This window comes from Salvelinus sp. IW2-2015, linkage group LG24 (assembly GCF_002910315.2).
Source record: "Salvelinus sp. IW2-2015 linkage group LG24, ASM291031v2, whole genome shotgun sequence".
In the NCBI taxonomy this organism is placed as follows: domain Eukaryota; kingdom Metazoa; phylum Chordata; class Actinopteri; order Salmoniformes; family Salmonidae; genus Salvelinus; species Salvelinus sp. IW2-2015.
The window spans coordinates 10,392,946-10,415,310 of NC_036864.1; the positions used below are offsets into that span (position 1 = coordinate 10,392,946).

General features: G+C 43.3%; 1 protein-coding gene across 1 annotated transcript in view; it reads left to right on the plus strand.

Annotated features, from left to right (window-relative positions):
- The first annotated feature begins 3,210 nt into the window (after window positions 1-3,210).
- LOC111951439 (protein phosphatase 1 regulatory subunit 12A-like) overlaps window positions 3,211-22,365 on the plus strand; it is a 66,994-nt gene continuing 47,839 nt past the window's right edge. The window contains 1 exon segment of the mRNA XM_070434803.1: window positions 3,211-3,550. Coding sequence (XP_070290904.1) covers window positions 3,314-3,550 — 237 coding nt within the window. The 5' untranslated portion in view covers window positions 3,211-3,313.

Sequence of the window (22,365 nt, forward strand, 5' to 3'; positions counted from 1 at the left end):
GGCTAAGTCTGRACCACCCCAGAGGCTGAGTCCACTAGACATTCCTTTCACTTCAAGTGCTCCCATCAAATCATTCCAGGTACTGGTTTGTGGTAAAGGTGCTTTATATTGCTCGTTGGTGTGCATTGTGTCTCTGTTATGAAAAGGAACACAAATGGGACACAAATACACAGACTATGTCTACCACAGGTGGCTGGTGGCATCTTAAGGGGTGGCAGGTAGCCTAGTGGTTAGAGTGTTGGGCCAATAACCAAAAGGTTGCTAGATCAAATCCCAGAGCTGACAAGGTAAAAATATGTTGTTCTGCTCCCGAACAAGGCAGTTAACTCACCATTCCTAGGCCATCATTGTAAATAAGAATTTGTTCTTAACTGACTTGCCGAGTGAATAAATCCATTCCAGCCATTGTTATGAACTGTCCTCCCCTCAGCTCATATGTATGTTTATACCACAGGAGGTTCATGACACCGTAATTGGGGAGGACATGCTTGTGGCAATAGCTGGAGTGGAATCAGTGGAATGGTATCAAATGCCATTCCATTTACACCTCAGCAGCCTCCACTGGTTTATACTTGATATAACCATCTGACACACAAATAAAGTGGATGTCTCTTGTAAAGGTATTTTCCCCCGACAAAACACACACACAAACACTACTGAGAGACAAAGCAGTCCATACCATGGCTTACACCCTTGGGTTTCCAATCCAATTTGAGGCCAAGGAGGAAGTCAATAGTTTCCTTTAGATAAGTTGTTGTTGCACACTGGTCACTAAATGTTTTCCTATCGACCCACAGTGCTTCAAAGCACCCATGGTAAAAGGCTTCTACTTCTCTCTCTCATATCTAATGTAATTATCTCCATGGATTGGCCAGCTAATGTTTCATGGACAATAGTCTCTCTCTCCATAATGGCTCCTCTGAAGGAGTGGCACAGCTGACACAGATGGGCACAAACTAAGTAAACATACTAATATCCTGCTACTACAGTGAAACTACCACAGAGAAATTTAAGTAGAAAATAGAAACATATTTGTTCAACTAGTGGTTGTTTTGTAAACAAGCTATTGAAAATTGAAAGTCTGATTAAGTGACCATGGTCACATTTCATTTAAAAGCCCAGTTGAACATTCTTTGGAATGTAATTTGATCTGGCATTATAATCACTGGTGAGATGATTTTTAGTTTTTTTAGGGCCTCACAAATAACTCTAAATGTAAAAACAATGTAATAGCACCTCATCCTTGATGAATAAAAGGCTCAGAAAATAATTTTGATAAGACATGCATTTAACTGGCCTGTGTTGTACAGTATGTGGCCTGCCTGTCGGCTGATATTGGCTCTGCAACATCGATTTAACTTTTTCTTTTCTGAGGCCTTGGCGTGCAATGCTCAATGTGCTACCTTAAAAAATCTGCAAGTTCTACTTTTGGGTATTGTGCCCTTTTACACCATTTTGCCACTGTTGGTAAAACATAAACCTCCTTGCCTATTTCTATTGCCAATGTTATTTAATTGTTATTGTCTTCCTCTGGTAATTTCATATGAATTGGGATGATGTTCTTTGAACGTTATTAATAAACAGCTAAAAAAAAGAATGAAAGAGCTATGTTTACCAATCTAAGAAATTGCCATCACACTGCACACTGCCCTATCCCATATGTACAAAAGGAATACCTATGTAAGAATGCTGTTCATTGACTACAGCTCAACATTCAACACCTTAGTACCCTCCAATCTCATCATCAAGCTGGAGGCCCTGGGTCTCAACCCCACCCTGTGCAATTGGGTCCTGGACTTTCTGATGGGCTGCCCCCAGGTGGTGAAGGTAGGACTTCTCCACTTTGCTGACCCTCAACACTGGGGCCCCACAAGGGTGCGTGCTCAGCCCCCTCCTGTACTCCCTGTTCACCCATGACTGCGTGGCCATGCACGCCTCCAACTCAATCATCAAGTTTGCAGATGACACAACAGTAGTGGGCTTGATTACCAACAACGACGAGACAGCCTACAGGGAGGAGGTGAGGGCACTCGGAGTGTGGTGTCAGGAAAACAACCTCTCACTCAACGTCAACAAAACAAAGGAGATGATCGTGGACAGGAAACAGAAAATAAATAAACCCCCCTATCCACATCGAAGGGACAGCAGTGGAGAAGGTGGAAAGTTTTAAGTTCCTTGGTGTACACATCACAGACAAACTGAAATGGCCCACCCACACAGAAAGTGTGGTGAAGAAGGTGCAAAAGCATCTCTTCAACCTCAGGAGGCTGAAGAAATGTGTCTTGTCACCCAAAACCCTGACAAACTTTTACAGATGCACAATTGAGAGCATCCTATTGGGCTGTATCACAGCCTGGTACGGCAACTGCACCGCCTTGTGCGGGTGCGGTCTGCACAATACATCACCAGGGGCAAACTACCTGCCCTCCTTGACACCTACAGCACCCGATGTCACAGGAAGGCCAAAACGATCATCCGAGCTGTTCACACCGCTACCATCCAGAAGATGAGGTCAATACAGGTGCATCAAAGCTGGGACCGAGAGACTGAAAAACAGCTTCTATCTCAAGGCCATCAGACTGCTAAACAGCAATCACTAACTCAGAGAGGCTGCTGCCTACATTGAGACCCAACCACTGGCCACTTTAATAAATGGATCACTAGTCACTTTATACAATGCCACCCTAAATAATGCCACTTTAATAATGTTTACATATCTTACATTACTCATATCAAATGTATATACTGTATTTTATATATCTATTGCACCTTGCCTGTGCTGTTTGGCCATCGCTCATCCATATACTTACATATACATATTCTCATTCACCCCTTTAGATTTGTGTGTATTAGGTAGTTGTTGGGGATTGTTAGATTACTTGTTAGATATTACTGCACTGTTGACAAATACAATTTTATTTTATTTGAAATAAAATACCTATTTTCTCAAATGTTTTGACTTAGTTTGACCAGTCATAATAAAATCCCTTGAAAAAAACTGGAAGCCATCCTGATAGAACTCACAATGAATAAAATCGACATTATGCTGGTCTCATTGCTCTTATTTATGATAATAAATGATAACACTCTAACTCTGTCAAGGAATGTACAACCTCCTCCTTTTCCTTTCATCTGCTGATGATGACGTTATACTGCAGATCCTGAGGTGACGTTGCTTTGTCTCGCGAGCTTATGGAAAACAATCCAGACGCTCTCTCAGGCCCCCCTTCCCACGCCCAGTGCGCTGTGGGATAGTGGCACTATAAAGTATATCCTCTCTCGGAGAAAGATAAGAAGCCCGAGACAGGAGGGGATGAAGATGGCGGACGCCAAGCAAAAAAGGAACGAACAGTTGAAACGGTGGTTAGGATCGGAGACAGACATCGAGCCTCCTATTCTGAAAAAGAAGAAGACGAAGGTGAAGTTCGACGATGGCGCCGTGTTTTTGGCTGCCTGCTCAAGCGGCGATACCGAGGAGGTGCTCCGAATGATTGACCGGGGTGCTGACATCAACTACGCCAATGTAGACGGTCTGACTGCCCTCCACCAGGTTTGTCTTTTACAGCTATAAGCCTAGACACTTCCCATACAAGAGCACGACAACTGTATGTCTTGCCAAAGATAGTAGCTAACGTTACCTCCTGCCACAGTAATGGAGAATGGAGTAATTCCTACTGTAACTCAGTCTGTTTACCTAGCACGCCCGTCTTTTTTTAGACGAGACAGGGCCATTTCATTTGTTGGGCTGTGTTGATTGTATTGGATCAGAAGCAAAGGGGTGGATAAACTCATAAAATAACTGATTGGTAGCTATCCTGTTTGAGCTASCTAGGTATGTTTAAATGCATTCGTAGCTTAGCTAATGTTATATGGGTTGTTAACTATTTGGTCTTCGTTTATCAGCAACTGATTCAAACATCCAATAGTCAGGAAGAATGACGTTGGCTTGCTTGCTAACATTTAACCAGCCACTTGGGTGGTGCAGTTAGCATAGCTAATTAACGTCAGCCAGTTACAGGCACAGCCCAGATCTGCAAACCATTATTGGAACTGATCTGCCGCCCTGCTCTGGCTAACCTGTGTAAGCTATGAAAGATATTGTTGTTTAACAGATACTCAATTATTAGTCTTTGGCGAGGTTAAAACTGCAACCAATTGTGTTATTGGAGTCAATAGGAAGGACAGAAAAGTAACACTTTTTTTGTTAGTTGATAGCTAACTTGCTACAAGTTGGCTAGCTGGCTAACTAACGTTAGCTAACCTGTGGAAAGAACGTTTAGCTAGCTAGTGCAGTGGCACTGTTCGTTACCAAGCATAAGCTTGACTGCAGTCGGTCGGCAGTAAAACTCCATTCAAATTCAATTCAGATGTCAGCTTGGATCACGTCGAAGCTGTAACATGCAACAATATTTTACAATATGTTTAGCTACCGTAACTATGCCGCAGTCTCTAGACTAAAGGGCAGGACGACTGTACTTTAACTAGCTACAGTCATGACACATTTATATTTTCAAAAAATATTATGTAACTAACTAGTCTAACTAAATTATCATACAACAGCCCACTAACGTGTTACTAGCTAACGTTAGCATCAATAACCAGGTCTTTTGACATTATGTTGCTACTCTTATTATTTTAATAATACTATTGTAGAAAATTGATAACGTTACAATTTGTACCCACATTTTGTAATTGCAATTTGAGACTCACTTGTATTCAAAGCAGTTTTTTCCTGTGTGATATATATTACATGTAATGTAATCTGTAGTGTATCACAATGCATTTGGCCTAGTTTCTGTTGCTGCTATGATAAGGTGAGCACAGCCTAGTTATTGTGATATATGGAGGCTACAGATCTGTGTAATTGTATTGTAAGCTCTCTGCATGGATTGGCAATCATCAACTTGTGCTGTTTCAAAGTAGTTAGGAAAGTCTACTTTTAAAATAGCCTAGCTAACTAACATTCTTAGCTTAACACTAAGTAAATGCTCAGAATTAGTCATATGCTCATTTTATAACGATTGTTACACTTTGGAATTGGCTATTGGCTCTAAATTAGGCTAGCTAGCATATATCCTGCAGATGTGTTTGGATTGCAATGTTGCATTACTGACATGGGTTTTGCTGCACAGTAAACTGTTCTGCAGTCGGATAACAGCTGACACATTCTCTTTGAGAGATGTGAAGTTTACATGTCAATATCTGTCACTTTTAGCTGTGTGAAAGAAGCCAATCCTAGGTTTTTGGGCTGTTAATGTTATTAGTCAACACTTTAGCCTACGTTATGGCAGGTGGAGCACCAGCCTGTTACCCTGAATACTGACAACCAAAACAGAGTTCCCGTGGAAGCCAGAACTCCTCTAAGTCAGGGGAAAGTGTTTTTAAAACAGATACTGCACATTAACATTTTAAGTCATGCCATTGTTTTGTGTCATTGTAGCATGTTAATTGTTCATCAAAGGTTTTCACACAGGCGTAAATGCAAAATTGAAAAAATGTAGGCCTGCCTGTCTCCCCAAATGCATTTTAGTAATGTCAGAATGAATCATGGTTTATTGAAGTCTTGCATACTCAGTGTCTTGAACCTTACATCTCCAATGATCTCATCACCCAGATGTCCTGTTTGCTAAGTGATGCATCACCCGCTCTTTCTCATAAGTGGTGTGATGTGTGCACCTTTTTATAAACTGTTATTGCCGGGCAAGGCTATATCCCCCAAGGCTGATCTCAGGGTGTGGAAGGGGTGCCATATCTCTAGAATAGATGCTGCTGTATCACTAGTTGATTTGGTGGGGGGGGGGGAGATTCACACAAATTACTTTGTCTGACATTTAGATAGTCCCTGATTAGTAGTACATGTCTGTTAATTAGGGCTAGGCGATATGGCCAAAATATTATATCACTGTATTTGAATAAAAATGGACGTTATTTGAAGGTGTATTATGTTTTTTAATAATACAAGTTCTAAATTTGCTTTGAGTAGTGAGCTACACATACATACTTTCTAAGTGATTTCAATGGGTCTTTCAATGTTTTATACTGTTCAATTCAACTTCAACCCCAAAAATGTCATGAGTGACAGGGTAGGAACTAAAGTGTTGATGGGTGTTTCCTAAGGGACCCTATAATCTTTGGCTACATTTAATGATTTCTCTTAGCTCTTTCATGCAGCTAAAATATTCTTGCTTAGCATATTCCTCTTTAATTTAGAAAATACTGTTGCACAAACAACATGCTGATTTAGTTCTACACCATCAATGGTATTATCAGGCTGTATAGGTAATTACACTTGCTCTTACTCAGTACATTTATTAGCTAGCGATTAGCATTAGCGGCTAACAAGATTTAGGAACAACTTGCTAAGAAAAGACAAACTAGCTGTTTGCAGATGTAAGAATTACAAGCTAATAGTGTAATTATAGAATTCTAGTAGATTTGTGTTAAAAAGAAAAGTGACAACTGCATCGTTGTCATCAACATTGTTGGATATGCTGCATTGACCACGCAGACTGAACACAAGTGTCTCGTGGTGGAGGAACAACAAATGTGCTCCTTGAGTGACAGGAGCCGGGGCTAGGTCTGTGTGGAATGCGGCATAGAGGGATGACTCAAGTAGCGAAGTAAACTATAAAAATGGACGTTACTCTGCATATCACATTTAACAAAACAAACATTCAAATACGTTATAGAAGGTAAAGTAAAAACCCAAACTGGTCCGTGCATCAATACTGGTATATTGCAAAAAACAGTATACCGCCCAGCCCTACTCTTAATCAGCCTTTCTTTAGGGTGACTGAGTTGGTCTTCCTTTCAACTGGAATTAGTCAGCCCCCCCCCGCACTCCACTCCTGGGACAAGCAGAGTGAGGAAAGCATTTGCGACGCAGTGTTTGAGACCTAACCATGTCTGGAGAGACTTGGAGCAGCTTTGTTTGTGTTCCAGCATGTGATCCTTGGCTTCAGGATCATGGAAAAGATTTGAAGGCGATATAGGGATTGGCGTTTAGCGTGCTAATCCTAGGATTTCAGGAAGGTCAGGCTGATGTTGGTTTGCTCAAACCAACAGAGATTTGGTTTAGGGATGTGCACTGTTATTTGAATATCTGAACGGACGTTGGTATTAGAATACTTTTGAGTATACATTTTAGGGCCCAATAAATGTATAGACCTTTAACGCTGAAAGAATTTTCTAAATGTAAAATATCCATGTTACATGCAAGAATATACCATGACATTTAAAATTATACTTTTAATAAAAACAAACCTTTCATTGTAGTTTATGACGTTCTCCCCATAAAAAAAGACTAGCATTCAGGTGTTTGTTGGCCAATCACTGCGGTTCAATGGATAGTGGGTTCACTATTGCAATGCAAGATGGAATATAATTATGTGATTAAAAGTTAGCGAAATGAGTAGGTTACTACGAGCAACCAACAGGTAGGCAGTTGGGGGGGGGGAGAGCGCAAAATGTGGCCCCAATTAGCCTAGCTAGCTATAGTTGGCTAGCTTAGCTTCTCTAGGCTACTCCAGTCAAGATGGGCACTGTTATATGGGATGATAAATAACATTGTGGCTTTTACAATCTAGGTAGTCTTGGCTGTAGACGAGTAGTGTCGCTCTCTGCCTCAGTCTGCTCATTCCCATCTCACTGGCACCTCCACAGCTCCCTCGTGCAGCAGTGCTCAAGTTTTTAAAAAACGTAGCAAAATGCATGTATTTCGGGTATCCGGATATCCGACAAATCTAATTTGATTGGACACATGTGCCGAATACAACTTTCCCAACAACGCAGAGTTTTTAAAAAAAAGTAGAAACATATTTTCTGTTAAAAAGATCTTGATATTATTTGAATAGTGACATTTTTGTTAACCCCCATCTGTGGCTCAGTCTGGGTTGCCTCTGTTTGTTTTGGTTGCCACGTTAATTGTCCCTGATTGCTTTGCTAATCATGATCCACATTAGGAATCTCTGCCTTCAAGGAGTAGGGCCAATTGGCTTAGAGAATCAGCTGTCAGAATGAATGGTTAATGACTCTCCCGAAGTGGGATGGACTCCCTCCTATTAGCAGAAGGCCAGTAGTGGTAATGCACCCAAGTCCTGGTCTTGAATGGAACTAAACCAAACACTCTAAGTCAATTCTCCCCAATACGCCACTACCCATCCCCCATTCATTGTAAACAAGCCTCATATTTTCATTGGTCCCTAACAAGTCTTCCATGAAAACGTCTTTATTGGGTGTATAGGATTAGTAGTAATCTGCCTGTGGTTTGACTAGCCTTTTTTTATTAATAGTCAATCATGGTGCCACTATTCACCACTACTGTAATAATTGGCTTAGTCGTGAGACTACTGTGGCTTTAACATGACTCTAATGCTGCTACCACGCAGGTACCTGAGTGACCACTGACCAGCCAGGCAGTGTAGTCTAATTGACATGGTAGAGTGACAAGTCTCCTTTCAGTTGCAGCTGTAGAGCTGTTATTTTATCTGCAACAATTGTTTATGGGGGTTGTCGGGTGCTGATGACATCAGCGGCCATTGACATGCCCTGAACCATGTCCCTTCCTGTTGACAAGGCAGTGACCTCTAGCTTTGATTGTAACAATGCTTTACAAGGAGGGTCACTCACTCCTCCTTGGGTGCAGTGACTGCACTGCACTCCCGCCACTTCTGAGTGCCAGGTTATAAATACCACCTGCACCAGTTCTTCTCAGTATAGATTGGTTTGTGGAGATGATTCTAAATTTGGGTATGAGTCACCGCCACACATACTCTGGACCGCTTAGCTTTGTACTGGAGGCCTGGCATGCATTTGGAGTTTGTGGACAGTCTGGCTTGAAAGGGTTTGTCTGTGTGAAACAGAGATCACCTACTAGTCACTGAACAATGGCCTCTGATGTTCACCTTTTGTTGTGAATGACCACCACTGTTCTCAACTATGGACCTGGAGGACTAGGCCTATTTGGTTGATTTGAAACATTGTTCATCTGAATCGGGTGTGTTAAGGCTTCCGCATACTACCAGTTCGGAATTGTTGTGATAATATGTGCACAAACATTTTGTGATGTTTTGGACTTCAGTGAGTTTTTTGGGGGGCTGGTTGGGCACTTTTTTTTTTTTAAATTATTATAATTTTTTCTGGAGGCAAGTTGAAGCCGATGATTACGCCCCTTCGTCTGATTGGTCAACAGTAGGGATTCTTCAATAAAAAATTACTCGTTTTTTTAATGCACATTTTCTCCCCCCATGAAATACTGAATCAAACATCTTAGATGTAAAACTGCGTGACTAAGACCTTGGCAAAAATGTCAAATTTAAGTTGTCATAAGATTATCTTAGATTAATTCTGAATATTTGGCTACGGTGTCTTAATGGACAAACGGTATTATTGCCACTTTTTCCAGGTTTTCAAGCGTAAGTCTTTAAGGGAGTATGCGAGCACACTCTTTCGGCTACCTGAGTTTGACGAGGCACCAGCCGAACTGAAGCATGCTGACGTCTTTACTGCTGGGGCACAAGCCCTCTAGGACCACTGAGTAAATTTGTAACCCGGAATTGTAACGCTTTCCACACAGTTGCTACCCAGAGGTGAGGGGTGGAGAGGAGGTACAGGGAGTTGTGAATGAGGGGGCAGGACTGGAGAAAGATGTTTGTAGATATGCACTGGATGGGTAGCATTCCGGCCCTKTCGTCCTGGCCTGTGAATTCCTCGCATGACAGTTGGTGGAAACCATGGCAAAGGCAGAGCAGGCATTCCTCAGCTGTCACGCCCCCCACACAGTCCTACCCTCCTCTTTCTGCCCTGCCTGCCAGCCTATCCCCAGGCGATGCCAGGACCCAGCTGACTGCTGCATACTGTGCCCTATCAAGGCATGGCCTACACAGGGAAACAACAGCCGTATTCACCCATATTTGGCCTTTCTCTTGTGTCATCCACATTGTATATCTTTGGTAATGCACTTAGTGTATGTAGTCTAGCTGGTACAGTTATTGTCAAAGGATTACATTTTTACTGGCTCATCAAAAAAGCTTTTTGTAAGTTGTGGTTTTGACGTCACGGTGATGGTTTTACGACACCATTGGGATAGGCTCGATAAAATGCCAACTGGTCACTTTTTTACCTTAACAGTTTACATTCCACGCCCTCACTATCGGTGTGTGAACTCTTAACAATGTAACCATGGCAATGTCTTATGCCAAGCTACTAGCAGCTTGGCGGCCGATTTGCGTACATACAGAGTTACATAACCACTGACTGAGCAGAGTATCCAGCAGCAGTTCAGAATCACATGGACTGCATGAATCTTGAAGTGGAACCTATGCAGACAGCAGTGCATGGGGCCCTCACTGCAGTTCCATCCAAAACAGCACCAGTTACATTAACACATTACATAATTGCTCCAGCCCCAACCCTGAGATTCTCAGCTGTGACAGAGGCTCCCAGTTGGCCAATGAGAGCCGTGGGGGGGGGGCTGTCTCATGGTAGGAAGCACAGATTCTGACTTTCAGTAGAGGTGTTGAGATTTTTGTTGTTGCTTGAATTAAACCTCTTGATTCAATTTGTAAAATGTACTTGTTGACCTGATATTTTGAAGGTCTGGCCTTGTAAAGTGTTGTCTTCACACAGATCCTATTGCTGAACTATTATGTTCTGGAACATTGCTTCCACCAGTCATGCGGTATTCTGATATTTATTTTTTTTGTTCTTAGGGCTGTAAACTCACTTACCCTGGAGGGAAGCAGAGAGCGTTTTGGGTTACCACGGATCACCTGATCCGTAGTGAGTTGGTGTGTGTCAGGACCTGAAAGCTCTGCCCAATTAGGGCTAGATTAAGTTGAAACGAGCTGTGTGACTTTTGATGACGGGAGCACCATGTTCCTCTCATTACTAGGGCCATTTGTCGTTGCTCACCTTGGAAGATAATCAAAGGAACACAAAACAAGACTGAATACTATCAGTCAGTTCTTTTCCCCATACCAAGGCCCAGAAGATAAAGAAACTGCATTTTGTATTTTTCTTTTAGACATCATTCTCTACCTGATACCTTTTCCTGTAGATGTCACTCAAACAATGCCACTCTGAGCCGGTTTGCTCATTGAGGGTGTCTATTCCTAGCCCTTAATCAAAGTTGGAGGTGGCCTGTTTGGCAGTGGACTGGGTATGGAGGTGCAGTGTGAACATGGCACTGTTTGGTTTGTGGAGGAGGGGACTCTTACAGTGACATGCCCCACTTCCTTTGAAACCATTCTGCGGAATGGTCTGAAACGGAATATTTGGTCGTTTTTGGATGGCTTTTTAAGATCCACATTTCATTGGTGGTTGAGGGGACTTTAGCCGTTACTATGTAAAGCCCTTGGAGTACCTCTCTTAGAAAGGCATTATAGAAATCTATAAGAAAAATATTTGAACCAGCCCTTTTGTTGTAGCTTAAATTTAGCCTTTCTAATTTACCTGCCCAAAGGCAGCGATTCATGCGTTTAATAATGCACATAGCAGCATGACAATTGAGAATACATTAAAATGTTCCGCAGATATTTATAGTATGGAATTAAGGCAATCTGAATCGTGTTACTCTTTGTCTATGCGTTCAGTCTGTCTTGTAGAAAGGTTAATGGCTAATATGGTTTGATGTTTTCATAACCGTAGCAGTCGATTGCTTGTCAGTTTTTATGGACACGAGTGCATTAATAACATATTATTATAATTCAAGCGTTACGGGTCACCCAACCCAATGTTGATTCAACGTTGCCTCAGAATCATCAGCGTAACCATCACGGGCCTCTAGCCTGTGACAACTGTAATATTAGAAAAGCTCACGGAACTTGCACATTCTACCTGTTTATAATTGGTAGGTCTTGCTCTGTCAGGCGGGCCCCGTCTAAGGTTTCATTGAAGTGTTTCCACAACCTATAATCAAGTGCAGGAAGTCCTTGTGTCGTTGCTCTCGACTGCTTCACAACATGTCAGGTAGTCTGCTGATCATGACACGTCGGCATGGCTTCCTTACGCAATGTGTCGCACACACCTTCCATGCCTGTTCAACTCCAGATTTTCTTGGGTATTTTTTTCCAATGTTACCTCAAATAAAACATATATATTAAAAAAAAAAAAATGCATAAACACTCACATTTTCTTGAGACTTATTGATACCCAATTTCTTGACGCTTTAATTATGAAAGGGCTCGAGTGGTAGGAACTGCCTGAAGTATTTAAGACAAGCGTCACCGCAGGTTGAAACTGGTTCACCTGGGGTTGAAGGTAGAATTCCTCAGCAGGGGTGTAAACTCGACCTTCTTTTGCCACGTATGTGCTCAGACAGACATGACAGCCAAGCAGGCTGTGGAGATGGACTTGACCTGTCACACACTAGCAACCGATAGGCTAGGTGCTCCGCGGATATCGGCCATGATCAAAACGAGACAATAAAGCTGGTGACTCGGCTATCAATTTCATTTTTGAAACCACAAGCTGCCATTCATCCACACCTGTGTGCCACCTTCTCCCACAAGTACATTTGATGTCACTGTGCTTTCCTGTACATGCAAACTATTTCTCACCCGAGCGAGAAGCTATAGATCTCTCACTATGTCGTCAGGGCTCCTCGGGTCGCTGAGAAATAGTCCCGGCACATAGACCTGTTGACAACATCTGTGTAAGGTAAACTGGGATGAGAAGCTGCCGAGCTCTCTTTCTCTCCTCGCCCGCCGCCCCACATCTCCGGCCACACTTGGGCTTTAGCATAGTATTGAGCTGCTGCAAAATTTGAGTGGGATGACTTCAGCAGCGGGTCTGTTTTTATTCACCCTGTGACAGTCTCCTCTGCTCTAGATTGGTCTTTAAACCATCCCAGGGTTCTTTGCGTTCCAGCAGTCATATGCCTCACTGAGTGTGGGCTTATAAGGTGTTTTTGAACCGAAAACACCTGGAAGCTGAAGACTGAGTTCCTCTGTCTTATGCAGCGAGGAGGACAATTAAGCCCAGTCTATTTTGTTGTTGTCCTGGGAGGGAGAAGTTACATTCTTTCAATTCATCTCAAACTGGCCTCATCTTTCCAGCCAGTGAAATTGGTGCACCAGAAACTGTACTGACAGGTACAGGTGTCACATTAAAACAGAATTCTGCGTTTTTCATGCAAAAAAGAACGTATATGAAATACATTGCTGCATTTTGTAAACCCATATCTAAAATACTTATTATTGTAATTTCAGCGTGGATTCAGACTAATTTAGTGCTTCAGTTGCACTTCTCCACTCAAATGCCTGTTTCTGAGTTCTCAGCAGACAGCACTCTGATGTGTAGATACTTTTCTCTGGAAAAATGCAAGATTAAATTCCAGAAAATCATTAGGAAATGTAACTGGCTACGTTCTTTCTATGATAAACATTAGAAATATGATGTTTTTTTATATTGTAAGCAACATAAAACGCAAGTGTAATTGTTTCAAATCAGGTTCTTTGATGGTCTGTATTTGGAAAATGCAAACATCTGAACTCGAACGCGATCCCTGAGGTAAAGCCCTAATTACAGCCTAGGTGAAGGACCATAAGATGTAGGCCTAGACCACCCTAGAGTATGAGTGAAGGACCTACAGCCTACTAGACATGACGGGCATCACACCCTTATGTGGTTACGAAGTGGGCTACTTGCCTTGCCTATAGTCAACCCAGTACACAACTAAGTCTTTAGCAACCTTTGTACAGGCTAACCAGTCTGCCTCTTCCCCTCAGCCTGTGATGGATCTAGTTTTGTACTGAGCCACCACCAGCCTTGTGACTGTGCCAGTGAAACTGCTGCGTGCTGTTGTGCAGACAGGGGCTTTTTAATTATAGTCTGTGGTGTGTGTGTGTGTGTGTGTGTTGTGCATGTGTATTTGACTGCAGAGTAGAAGCAGTGTCAGTGAATCGAGCTGGGTGTCAGTGTGTTTGGCTTGTGAGTTTTGATGGCTGTAGGAATTGGACATCATTCAATACCACTGATTTATTTAGTATCTCCAGGTACAGTAATTTAGTGGTGCCATTAACACCGCTGAACAGACCAGAGTAGGACACTATTCAATGCAGGAATATACTAGAAGGTAAATGTACTTTTATTTTCACCCTTGTGCCTTAAAAAAAATAAATAGGAGTGGACATTTTGCGTCAATGTCGTCGTTTGCATATTTTTCACTGTTCGTTTCCTAATATTGTAGACTTGATTGACATTTTGTAGATCGTGAATATTGTCTGGTCGTTAAGTCTAATTGAGCTCCTATCCCAGATGTTGTTAGCCTGCCAAATGAATAATTAACTGAACCAAAAATAAGCAGAATGCCCTACTGTACATGTTCCTGTCTGGGGGAAAGAGGCTACAGTTGGAAGCACAGCAACGTCAATCAAGAAGTACAACCTTTTCAACCCAAATAAGTGAACTCTTTCTTTCACGAGCAATGAGCCGTTTAGCATACGTTTACAAAATAAATAAAGCTTTTGGGGTACCAGTAATTTTGGTCCAATTTAGTCTCCTCGGACCACACTGGAGACTCATGTGAGCCTTCCAATGTAGTTGACATTTTCTGAGGCTCAGGGAGATTAGGTGTGCCTTTGGAAATCCCAACGCCCTAGTCTCTACCAGAGCTTTTGTCTCTGCTCAGGACTCCTCATGTGGATTTTCATTGGGTAATTAAAGGTGTGCCCTGCTGTCGTTGTCTGTTTTGAGAGGGCAGGAGGACTGACAGGAATGTTTCTCTTCTTAAATGGGGGGGAATAGGATGTAGTGGGGGATGGGGGTGTTGGGGAGATTTTCAGGCAGAGGAACAGGAAGTATTTGTTTATTTTTCTCATTTCCTCGTTGAGGCTCCACAAGTGAGCACGGCTTCATCTACTAACTCCTATTGCCTGCTTTTATCACTATAACCACCCTCCTTACCCAGCATTCGACACCACAACCACCACCACAGAACATACACCCAGCTCCTCTCCTACTTGAAAGCCCAGTCTGCAATATATGCCCCTCTTACATTGGAGAGCCAAGATAACCCTCCTAATTGTGTAAACTGTTTCCTCATTGACTACTGTGTGGCTTAGCTCTTTAAGGAAATCACTTTGATGCTTCTCTGTCTTGACTCGTTCTTTCCCAAAAGCAGCCTTTTGGTGATACCAGGAACGAAAGAGATCCTGTCTCGTGAGCTAGGCCTAAGAAGATAGGACCATCATGCACATTACATTGCCAATGTGAGACATTGAGTTCAGATTCACGTGTGGAGGTGTTGATGGTGGCGCAGGGCCGGTGGACAACGGCTAGAGCCTTTACTCCAAAGGCTATGGAGGTGATCCATTTTTTTCAACCATAATGGCTATGGATTGTTTGAATGCCTGGCGGGCAGACACAAGCATACACGCTGTCCCTTTAACCTCTGGAGTTCAGGCAGTGCTTGCCTGGAGAATGACATGAACAACAGGCTTCATCAGCATTTTCTGCTCATGGCTGTAGGTTAACCCACATAATGCACGGTATTAAGGGAGATTGTGCTACACACACACACTCGTGTTACTGTGGCCATCTGACCTCGTTGTCCCCTCATGCCCCTCTCCTTGGACCACTGACACTAACAGCTCATGGAAACAATCTTGGCTCTCAAGCAGGGCTATTGTTTTGGCTGCAGAGCRTAAACCRSAATGTATAGTTACAATCTCCCTGGACTTTTTCCCCTTCTGCTTCAATCCTGGCCTTTTTCCATGGGAATCCCAGAGCCATATATGGTCGTCCTCAGCAGCAGTGGAGGCAGAGTTCTCTGTGCAGACGGGTTACGGCTCCCAACAGGGCTCATCTAGTGGAGGAACCCAGCTGGCCGGCCCGCAGCGCTTTCCCCGCCAACCCTTCCCCTGGCCTCCTGCAGTAGCTTTGTGCTTTTAAATCACACACACACATTCGCTCACTTGCTCCCTCTTTTTAATTTTCTCTCTCTCTCTCTCTCTCTCTCTCTCTCTCGAGCACACACACACACACACACGCACACGGTAAGAAGGAATTCCTTTTGTGGAAGTGGCTGCGTGCCTCTGAGCCGGTGACATAGCCCAGTAGGTGTGGCCAGAGCGTCACTCCTTGAAGCCCTGAGCCCCGGAGTATTACTTATCTGGGAAGTTCTCCACTGCTATGCTAGACTGTGGCTTGGCTGCAGMTATGCTAGGTGGCTGCGGAAAGGAAGCAAGGTTGTGAGGGAGAGAAAGGGGCCAGTGTTGGTCTCCAGGAGAAGCTGCTTTGTCTCCATACTGTTGCTTTAGAAGGGAGTAAAAGGTATTTTCCAAAAAGATAACAAGGGCTCCACAGTGGAGCCCATCTCCTGTTATTACATTTAGTTGCTGACTCAAAAAGCCAGCGGTCATATTTGGGTTGTACACGTGATATTTTAAAGCCAGGCCCATGATGGATGTTTTGCTATTTCTGACAGCTACTCAAATGTTGCACTGCCTTCATCTCTCTCCTCTGAAATTAGATTACCAGTTTCGTTTTCTCAAAAGGCCTGTGAGGCTTGTCTGAAACTTGAGAGAATGGTGATAGTTTCTACAGAAGAAAATATATCAGTTATACTTTTTTATGGTGTTGATATTGTGACGAATAATTCTGTCATGTTTTCAAAGGGCTCAAAGTGCTTGGTGGCTGTGCTGGTGCTTTGATCCCACCTGGAGAGAGAGCGAGGCCTGAGTCAGTCGTTATGGGTTTAAACAGCTGCTCAGTCACCACACTGTTCTCCACTCATGGCACTCAGTGTTTTGTTTGTCATCTGTTCTGAGCTGGTTCCTGTACTAAAACAGTTTCTAAAACCAGCACTGGATGTGCCAACACCCATACCTATGTTTCCTGATCAGGAGCCCACAATATAACCTACAGTTATGGCCCTGATATGATCCTGGTAACGTTACATTTGCTTTAGTCCTTTAGCAGATGCTCTTATCCATCGTGATTTACAGTAGTGAACCCACAACCCTATCAGTGCAAGTGCAATGCTCTACCAACTGAGCCACACTGGTACAAGTCACGTTGTCGGGAAATACACAGGGTCCTAGCCATGGCTAGTAGTGGTTGGAATGACCTGTTGGAGACCTGTCTGCTGGTGGGTTGATACCAGGGTTTCCGTTAGCTGGGAGTAGCCAGCCTTTGTCTGATTTATTTAAAATAGCTTAAAGCCGATAAGTACAATTTTGCCGGCCAATTGTCTGTGGAGTCCCACTGCAAAATAATCATTTTTAGCCTATTCATTGATGGAAATACCAGTCTGTAAAAATATTTTGACTGGTCATGCTTATCAGTCTATAGGTTAATTTGCATTATTTGGTGGAATTGTCACATGCATACAGAGCCCTTTGAGTGTAAAATCTGCCAGACAGCACAAGAGCTGCTGCTGCATCATCTTTTGGGCTTTCAAGACAACTGGGAACTCTGAAAAATACAAGGTCAAATCATGTCAGTTTGGAAAGTCGGAGCGCTTGAAAGAGGCCTGAGATTCCGAGTTGGATATACTTACAAAATTATTTTTCCTAGTCCTGCTATTTTATTACCCCCCCCCCCCCCCCCGCACTGAAGTCGGATTTCATAGCTCCCAGTTTTGAACGTGGCATCAAACTGCAACAGAAGGCAGGCTTCATCGAATGTCACACACACGGCTTTGCAGTGAGCTGGAGGCCGTATGCATTTTGAAAACTTATCTAAATTGTTTAAACCTGAATGTTTTAATACATATTATCACATTTTATAAGTCTTACTTTGCTTCAAAGTAACCTATTGTCCTCTTTCTAAATTTCTAATGGATATTTTCATCTGTCACGTGAAACCGCTTGCATGTGCAGTGCCCTTGTGACAAGTGTTTCCCGCTAATTCCGTTATGGAACAACCATTCACGTGGAGCCTACTGAATGTGTACATTGCTGCGCCTATAATGTAAAGAAATACGTTTATCAACATTTAGAATCTAAACGTTCTGATCTGTTGCATCAGACTCGTTGCGTTAACTTTTTTTATTTAATGTTGTCTAGGCCTACTGGTTGTGTGAATTTGGGATCTACCGTTTTACAACTGTTCCAGAGTCTGTTTGCCATCGGAGGGCCCTGCCAGAGGAAGTGGTGGGAGGGGTCCTCAAGTGTCTTCTCCTTGATGTGGAGTGTTGCTAAAGTTAGCTTGGAGCGCTCTGCACGACCCCCCCCCCCCCCCCACACCCCACTGTATCAGTAGGAAGTACAGTGCCTTTTAAAGTATGGAAAAAGCCCTCTGTCCTTTTTCTGAACTGTACTGTGGTTGGGAGATGGGGTTTGGAAGCGGTCGCAGGTTCTTTATGTTGTATGAAATGTTTTCCTATTGTGTGACTTCATTGTAATAGATAGGAGAACCTGTATACATGGGCTAGGATACTATTTTTGGAGAAATACTCTTGGTTGGAGCATAATGGTTAAACACATTTTAATCAGGTGGAAGTCTTTTAGTGTTCCATTTGATTTGACAGTAAAAGAATATCTAAAATGCATTGTGGTCATATTACATTATGTCAGACTTTGCAGTGTCGGCCTCAAGTCTGGTTATATGGATGACAGACACGCCATTAGCAAGAAGTTGTATTTTTTGAGGGGGAGGCTGTGGGTTTTTCCACAGAAATGGCCACAAGGATAGCCACCCTGAAGTTTCAGTTCACTTAATGTAGGCTGTCACCATTATATTTGTATCCATTTAAGCTAACCTAATTATGGTTCATGGTGACCTATGCTTTCAACCTGTCCAATAATATATTCTGGAGATGAGCACTGGTACCTTTGCTGAGAGGTCTAGCACCAGAGAACAGTGTTTCTGTCCCTTGACCATAAGCGGTCATGAGAACAGTGGTGGGGTGAACAAAAACTCGGAACGTCCAAAAAGAGAATGAACCCTTCTCTCCCCCTGTTCTCAAGATTAGCTGTTGATCTTGTACTTGCGAGGTCTGGTCTGTGCGCTGCCTCCGGGGGCTGTCTGAGCAACCCCAGTGTGCTTTAAATGAACTATTTTCTCTCTTTATTTATGTTTCTTACAAAGGCCCGACAAGACTGAACTCTCATCGTCTTCTGTTTTTGGTTGCCATGGCCCAGGCTCTCGTGGTGGGGCGGGCAAGTCATTGGTGCATTTTTGGTCGTGCTCTGAGAACAGCTTTGCCTATCTCTGCCCGCTAGCCAGGGCTCTTGAAATCCTCTATTTTAGCATTAGGCTGGTGCATATGGACACTGTATTCTTTCTGCTCTTAATGTTTCCATATTTATCTCTGCTGCTCAGGTTGGGTTCATTAAGTTAATCTATAGATAGTGCCCTGTAATCAGCCCCATATGGGTGCCCTAAATTGAAGAGAATGTGTGAGGCGCATAGGGCACTGCTTCACTTGCCTTGCGGTTGGAGAAAGTCTCGACTGCTGGGGGACAGTCAATCTTTGTAGCCTGAGCTTGTGAACACAGCCAGCATGGAGGCTACCTCCAAGCGTCTCTTCCAGCAGACGAGGTTGGTTCTSTCATGTGTATCTTATAAACGTTCTACTGGTTAGTTCCCTCTTTACTTCCAACTGTCTTCTCCATTAAACAACGTTTGACAAGGCCAGGACAGATGCAGAGAATTCACTTGCGGATATCATTTCCTGCAGTCAGCACATGGACAGCTAGCTAGCAGGGCCATGATGTGGAGGCATTTGGCTGTGCTAACATTGTGGTTTACTGCGTGAACCCAGTGGGTTTTTGTATGGGTCAGGTTTCACTGGGGTGTTTAGGCTCTGCTCTCAGACTACAAGAGACAGCCTCTATCTCTTTTGTGAAGTGTGCACTCATAGCCACAGTCACTTCCTGGCACATGCCGGCTGACGCTCCACTAATGGGAATGGGTAATCGAATGTACACACACCCAATAAACACGCACAGGTTTGATTTAGGAGTACTTTTCAGTGTTTGAAAAGAGCATCGGTTACAACAGTCCTGTGTTGTAGTCTTTTAAAGTACCCTCCAGTGAAAATAAGATGCTAAGTGTTCTGTCACTTAGCAGCACTGAGATTGAGTGCAGACTAGTTACACCTGTGGTAAATTCCCACACAGTTTCTCTAATCACAAGCAGGACTGGTTAGAATTGATCCACTATTATAAATAATTTCAGTAGCCGCATTTGAATAAAACGTAAATGTAGAGATTCTTAAGAACGGTACAGAGCTGTCTTTCATAGAAATGTAAAAAACAATATTGCAACTGGTAAGGATGATTACATCTCGATTTACTTGAACTTAATTAAACATAAATAAACAGACTGTTTTTCAGATGGAGAGGCAAGTACATTTTAAAGCTGCAATATGTAACCTTTGGACAAACTGACCAAATTCACATTGACAGATCTATAACTCACATTTCTTTCTCATTTGAAAGCAAGTTTAAGAAGCAGTAGATCTGTTCTGTTCTTTGTGCTATTTCTACGCTTCAAATAGCAGGAAATACAATATTTCTCTACACTAGCTTGTTTTGTCACAAACTGAAACTATTAAAATTATTAACCAGGAAATGGCGGAGCTATTTCTCCATAGTGCATCTCTAACTCTATAAAACAATGGGGGATCCTGTCATAATGTGCATCATTGATTCATTTACTACAGCTCTGTCAGTGTTCCCAGAAACCCTCTCTTCCTCCATTAGAGAAGGGCATTCCCAGAAAGGCCACGTTGCCTGCAGGCTAAGGCACCCGCTATGGAGGTGCTTTACATATCACTCTCGCATATATAGACAATTCACCTGGGCCGGAGGGGACATGCAGTTTGCCAGGATGGGATGGCATTTTCCCCTGCTCATACGGCTTTCGAGGCCTGGCCCTGACTTTGGACTTCTCATCTGCAGGGATGGCTGGGGAGAGGGAGGCATCCCTGGTTTCAGGGTTAGCGGTGATCCAGCCCTTATAGTTAGACTCATAATGTAAACCATTGTAAAAACAATTTGACACAACCCGGTGCGTTCATGAGTTTTAGTGACAAATGTCAAAGCAAATCTGAGAAATTAATTTATATGAATTTTGTAAGTGCAGATGGTTTGCTCAGTAGGAAAWTAATATCCAACTAGTCAGTGACACCTGTTTTTGAGTTTGACTGCAACTATGTGAGCTAAAGACACTGTCGTGGGATTTCCTATGTAGAAGAACCCCTTACCTTCCAATGACTCATGTGTAGCTTGTGAGCGTCATGGAGCAGAACATGTTACATGTGCGTGCTTGTTTGATATAGTTTGTAGCGCAAACCGTTCAGACTCTACAGACTTAAAAAGACCTGGCCCCAGGTCTTTTCGGGATCTGCTATTGTCTCAAACACCGTTAATCACACATGGTTGGTGTCTTCAGATTCAGAATAAATAGATGAATCCGATGGTACAGCCCAGGAATATTTTAAAAGGGGTTTGAAGTCCAAAACGCACCGGCGTTAGTGGGACTCATTGGTTTAAGAACATGCTGGAAGGGAAATGGAGAAATAGCCCCTGCTGCTATACTCAGCTGCTGTCTTCATGTTATGTCTGTTAGCACAACCCTCTTCAGTATTACTATCAACGACATCGCTCTGTGTGGTTGAGGAACACTGGACATGAACTGCGAGTAATGATGTTACATTTATTTTGCGAGTTTGAGACACAGCTTTSCCCCCCCCCCCCCCCCTCGTCTGTGTTATGCAGACAAGGCCTGCTCTCTAGCTAGAACACTGGTCAAACAGTGTATGTTTCCTATGGAGTGCGAGTCAGTACATGTCTGCAGTGTTTCCCCTATATTCAATAAATTAAGTGTTACCCTTGACACTGCTGACAAAAGTTTCCCCCAGGATTGTCTGTGTGCAGAACAGGCCTGTTCGTCAGGCGTCAGTCGTGGTGTGAGGCGGCCTTTACTCACAATGTCTCCTGTTATTACCTACATTAATAGTCAGATTAGCTCTCTCTCTCTCCCCATAGTGTGTTTAGCATTCACATAAAGATGGCTTTGTCTGCCTTGTTCGGCTTTAACCACCGAAACACTGCTGAAATCCCCCGTCAGTAAAAAGTTGTTTCAACCCATWCCCGGTATTGCTCCCGTTGCATTTCTCAGCGGCTCCTATATTGGTCAAGGAATGACACCCCCTCACTTTAAACAGTGGCAGTGTCCCTCCTGCGTCATTGGGTGTCTCTYGCAGGCCACTGAGCGATGCCTKGCTGCCCCTCTCTGTCTCTGAGCGGTGACAGAGTGGGGCAGCCAGGTATGCCACTTTCCCCACAGCTCTGCCAAAGGACTGTTTGYAAAGGATGAGACTCACCATCTCCTCCTTTTTTTTGTACTCCTCGTCCTGTCCCCCTGGCTGCCATGCTCCTCGTCCCTGCGATGTTGGCAGGAACTCTGGCACCT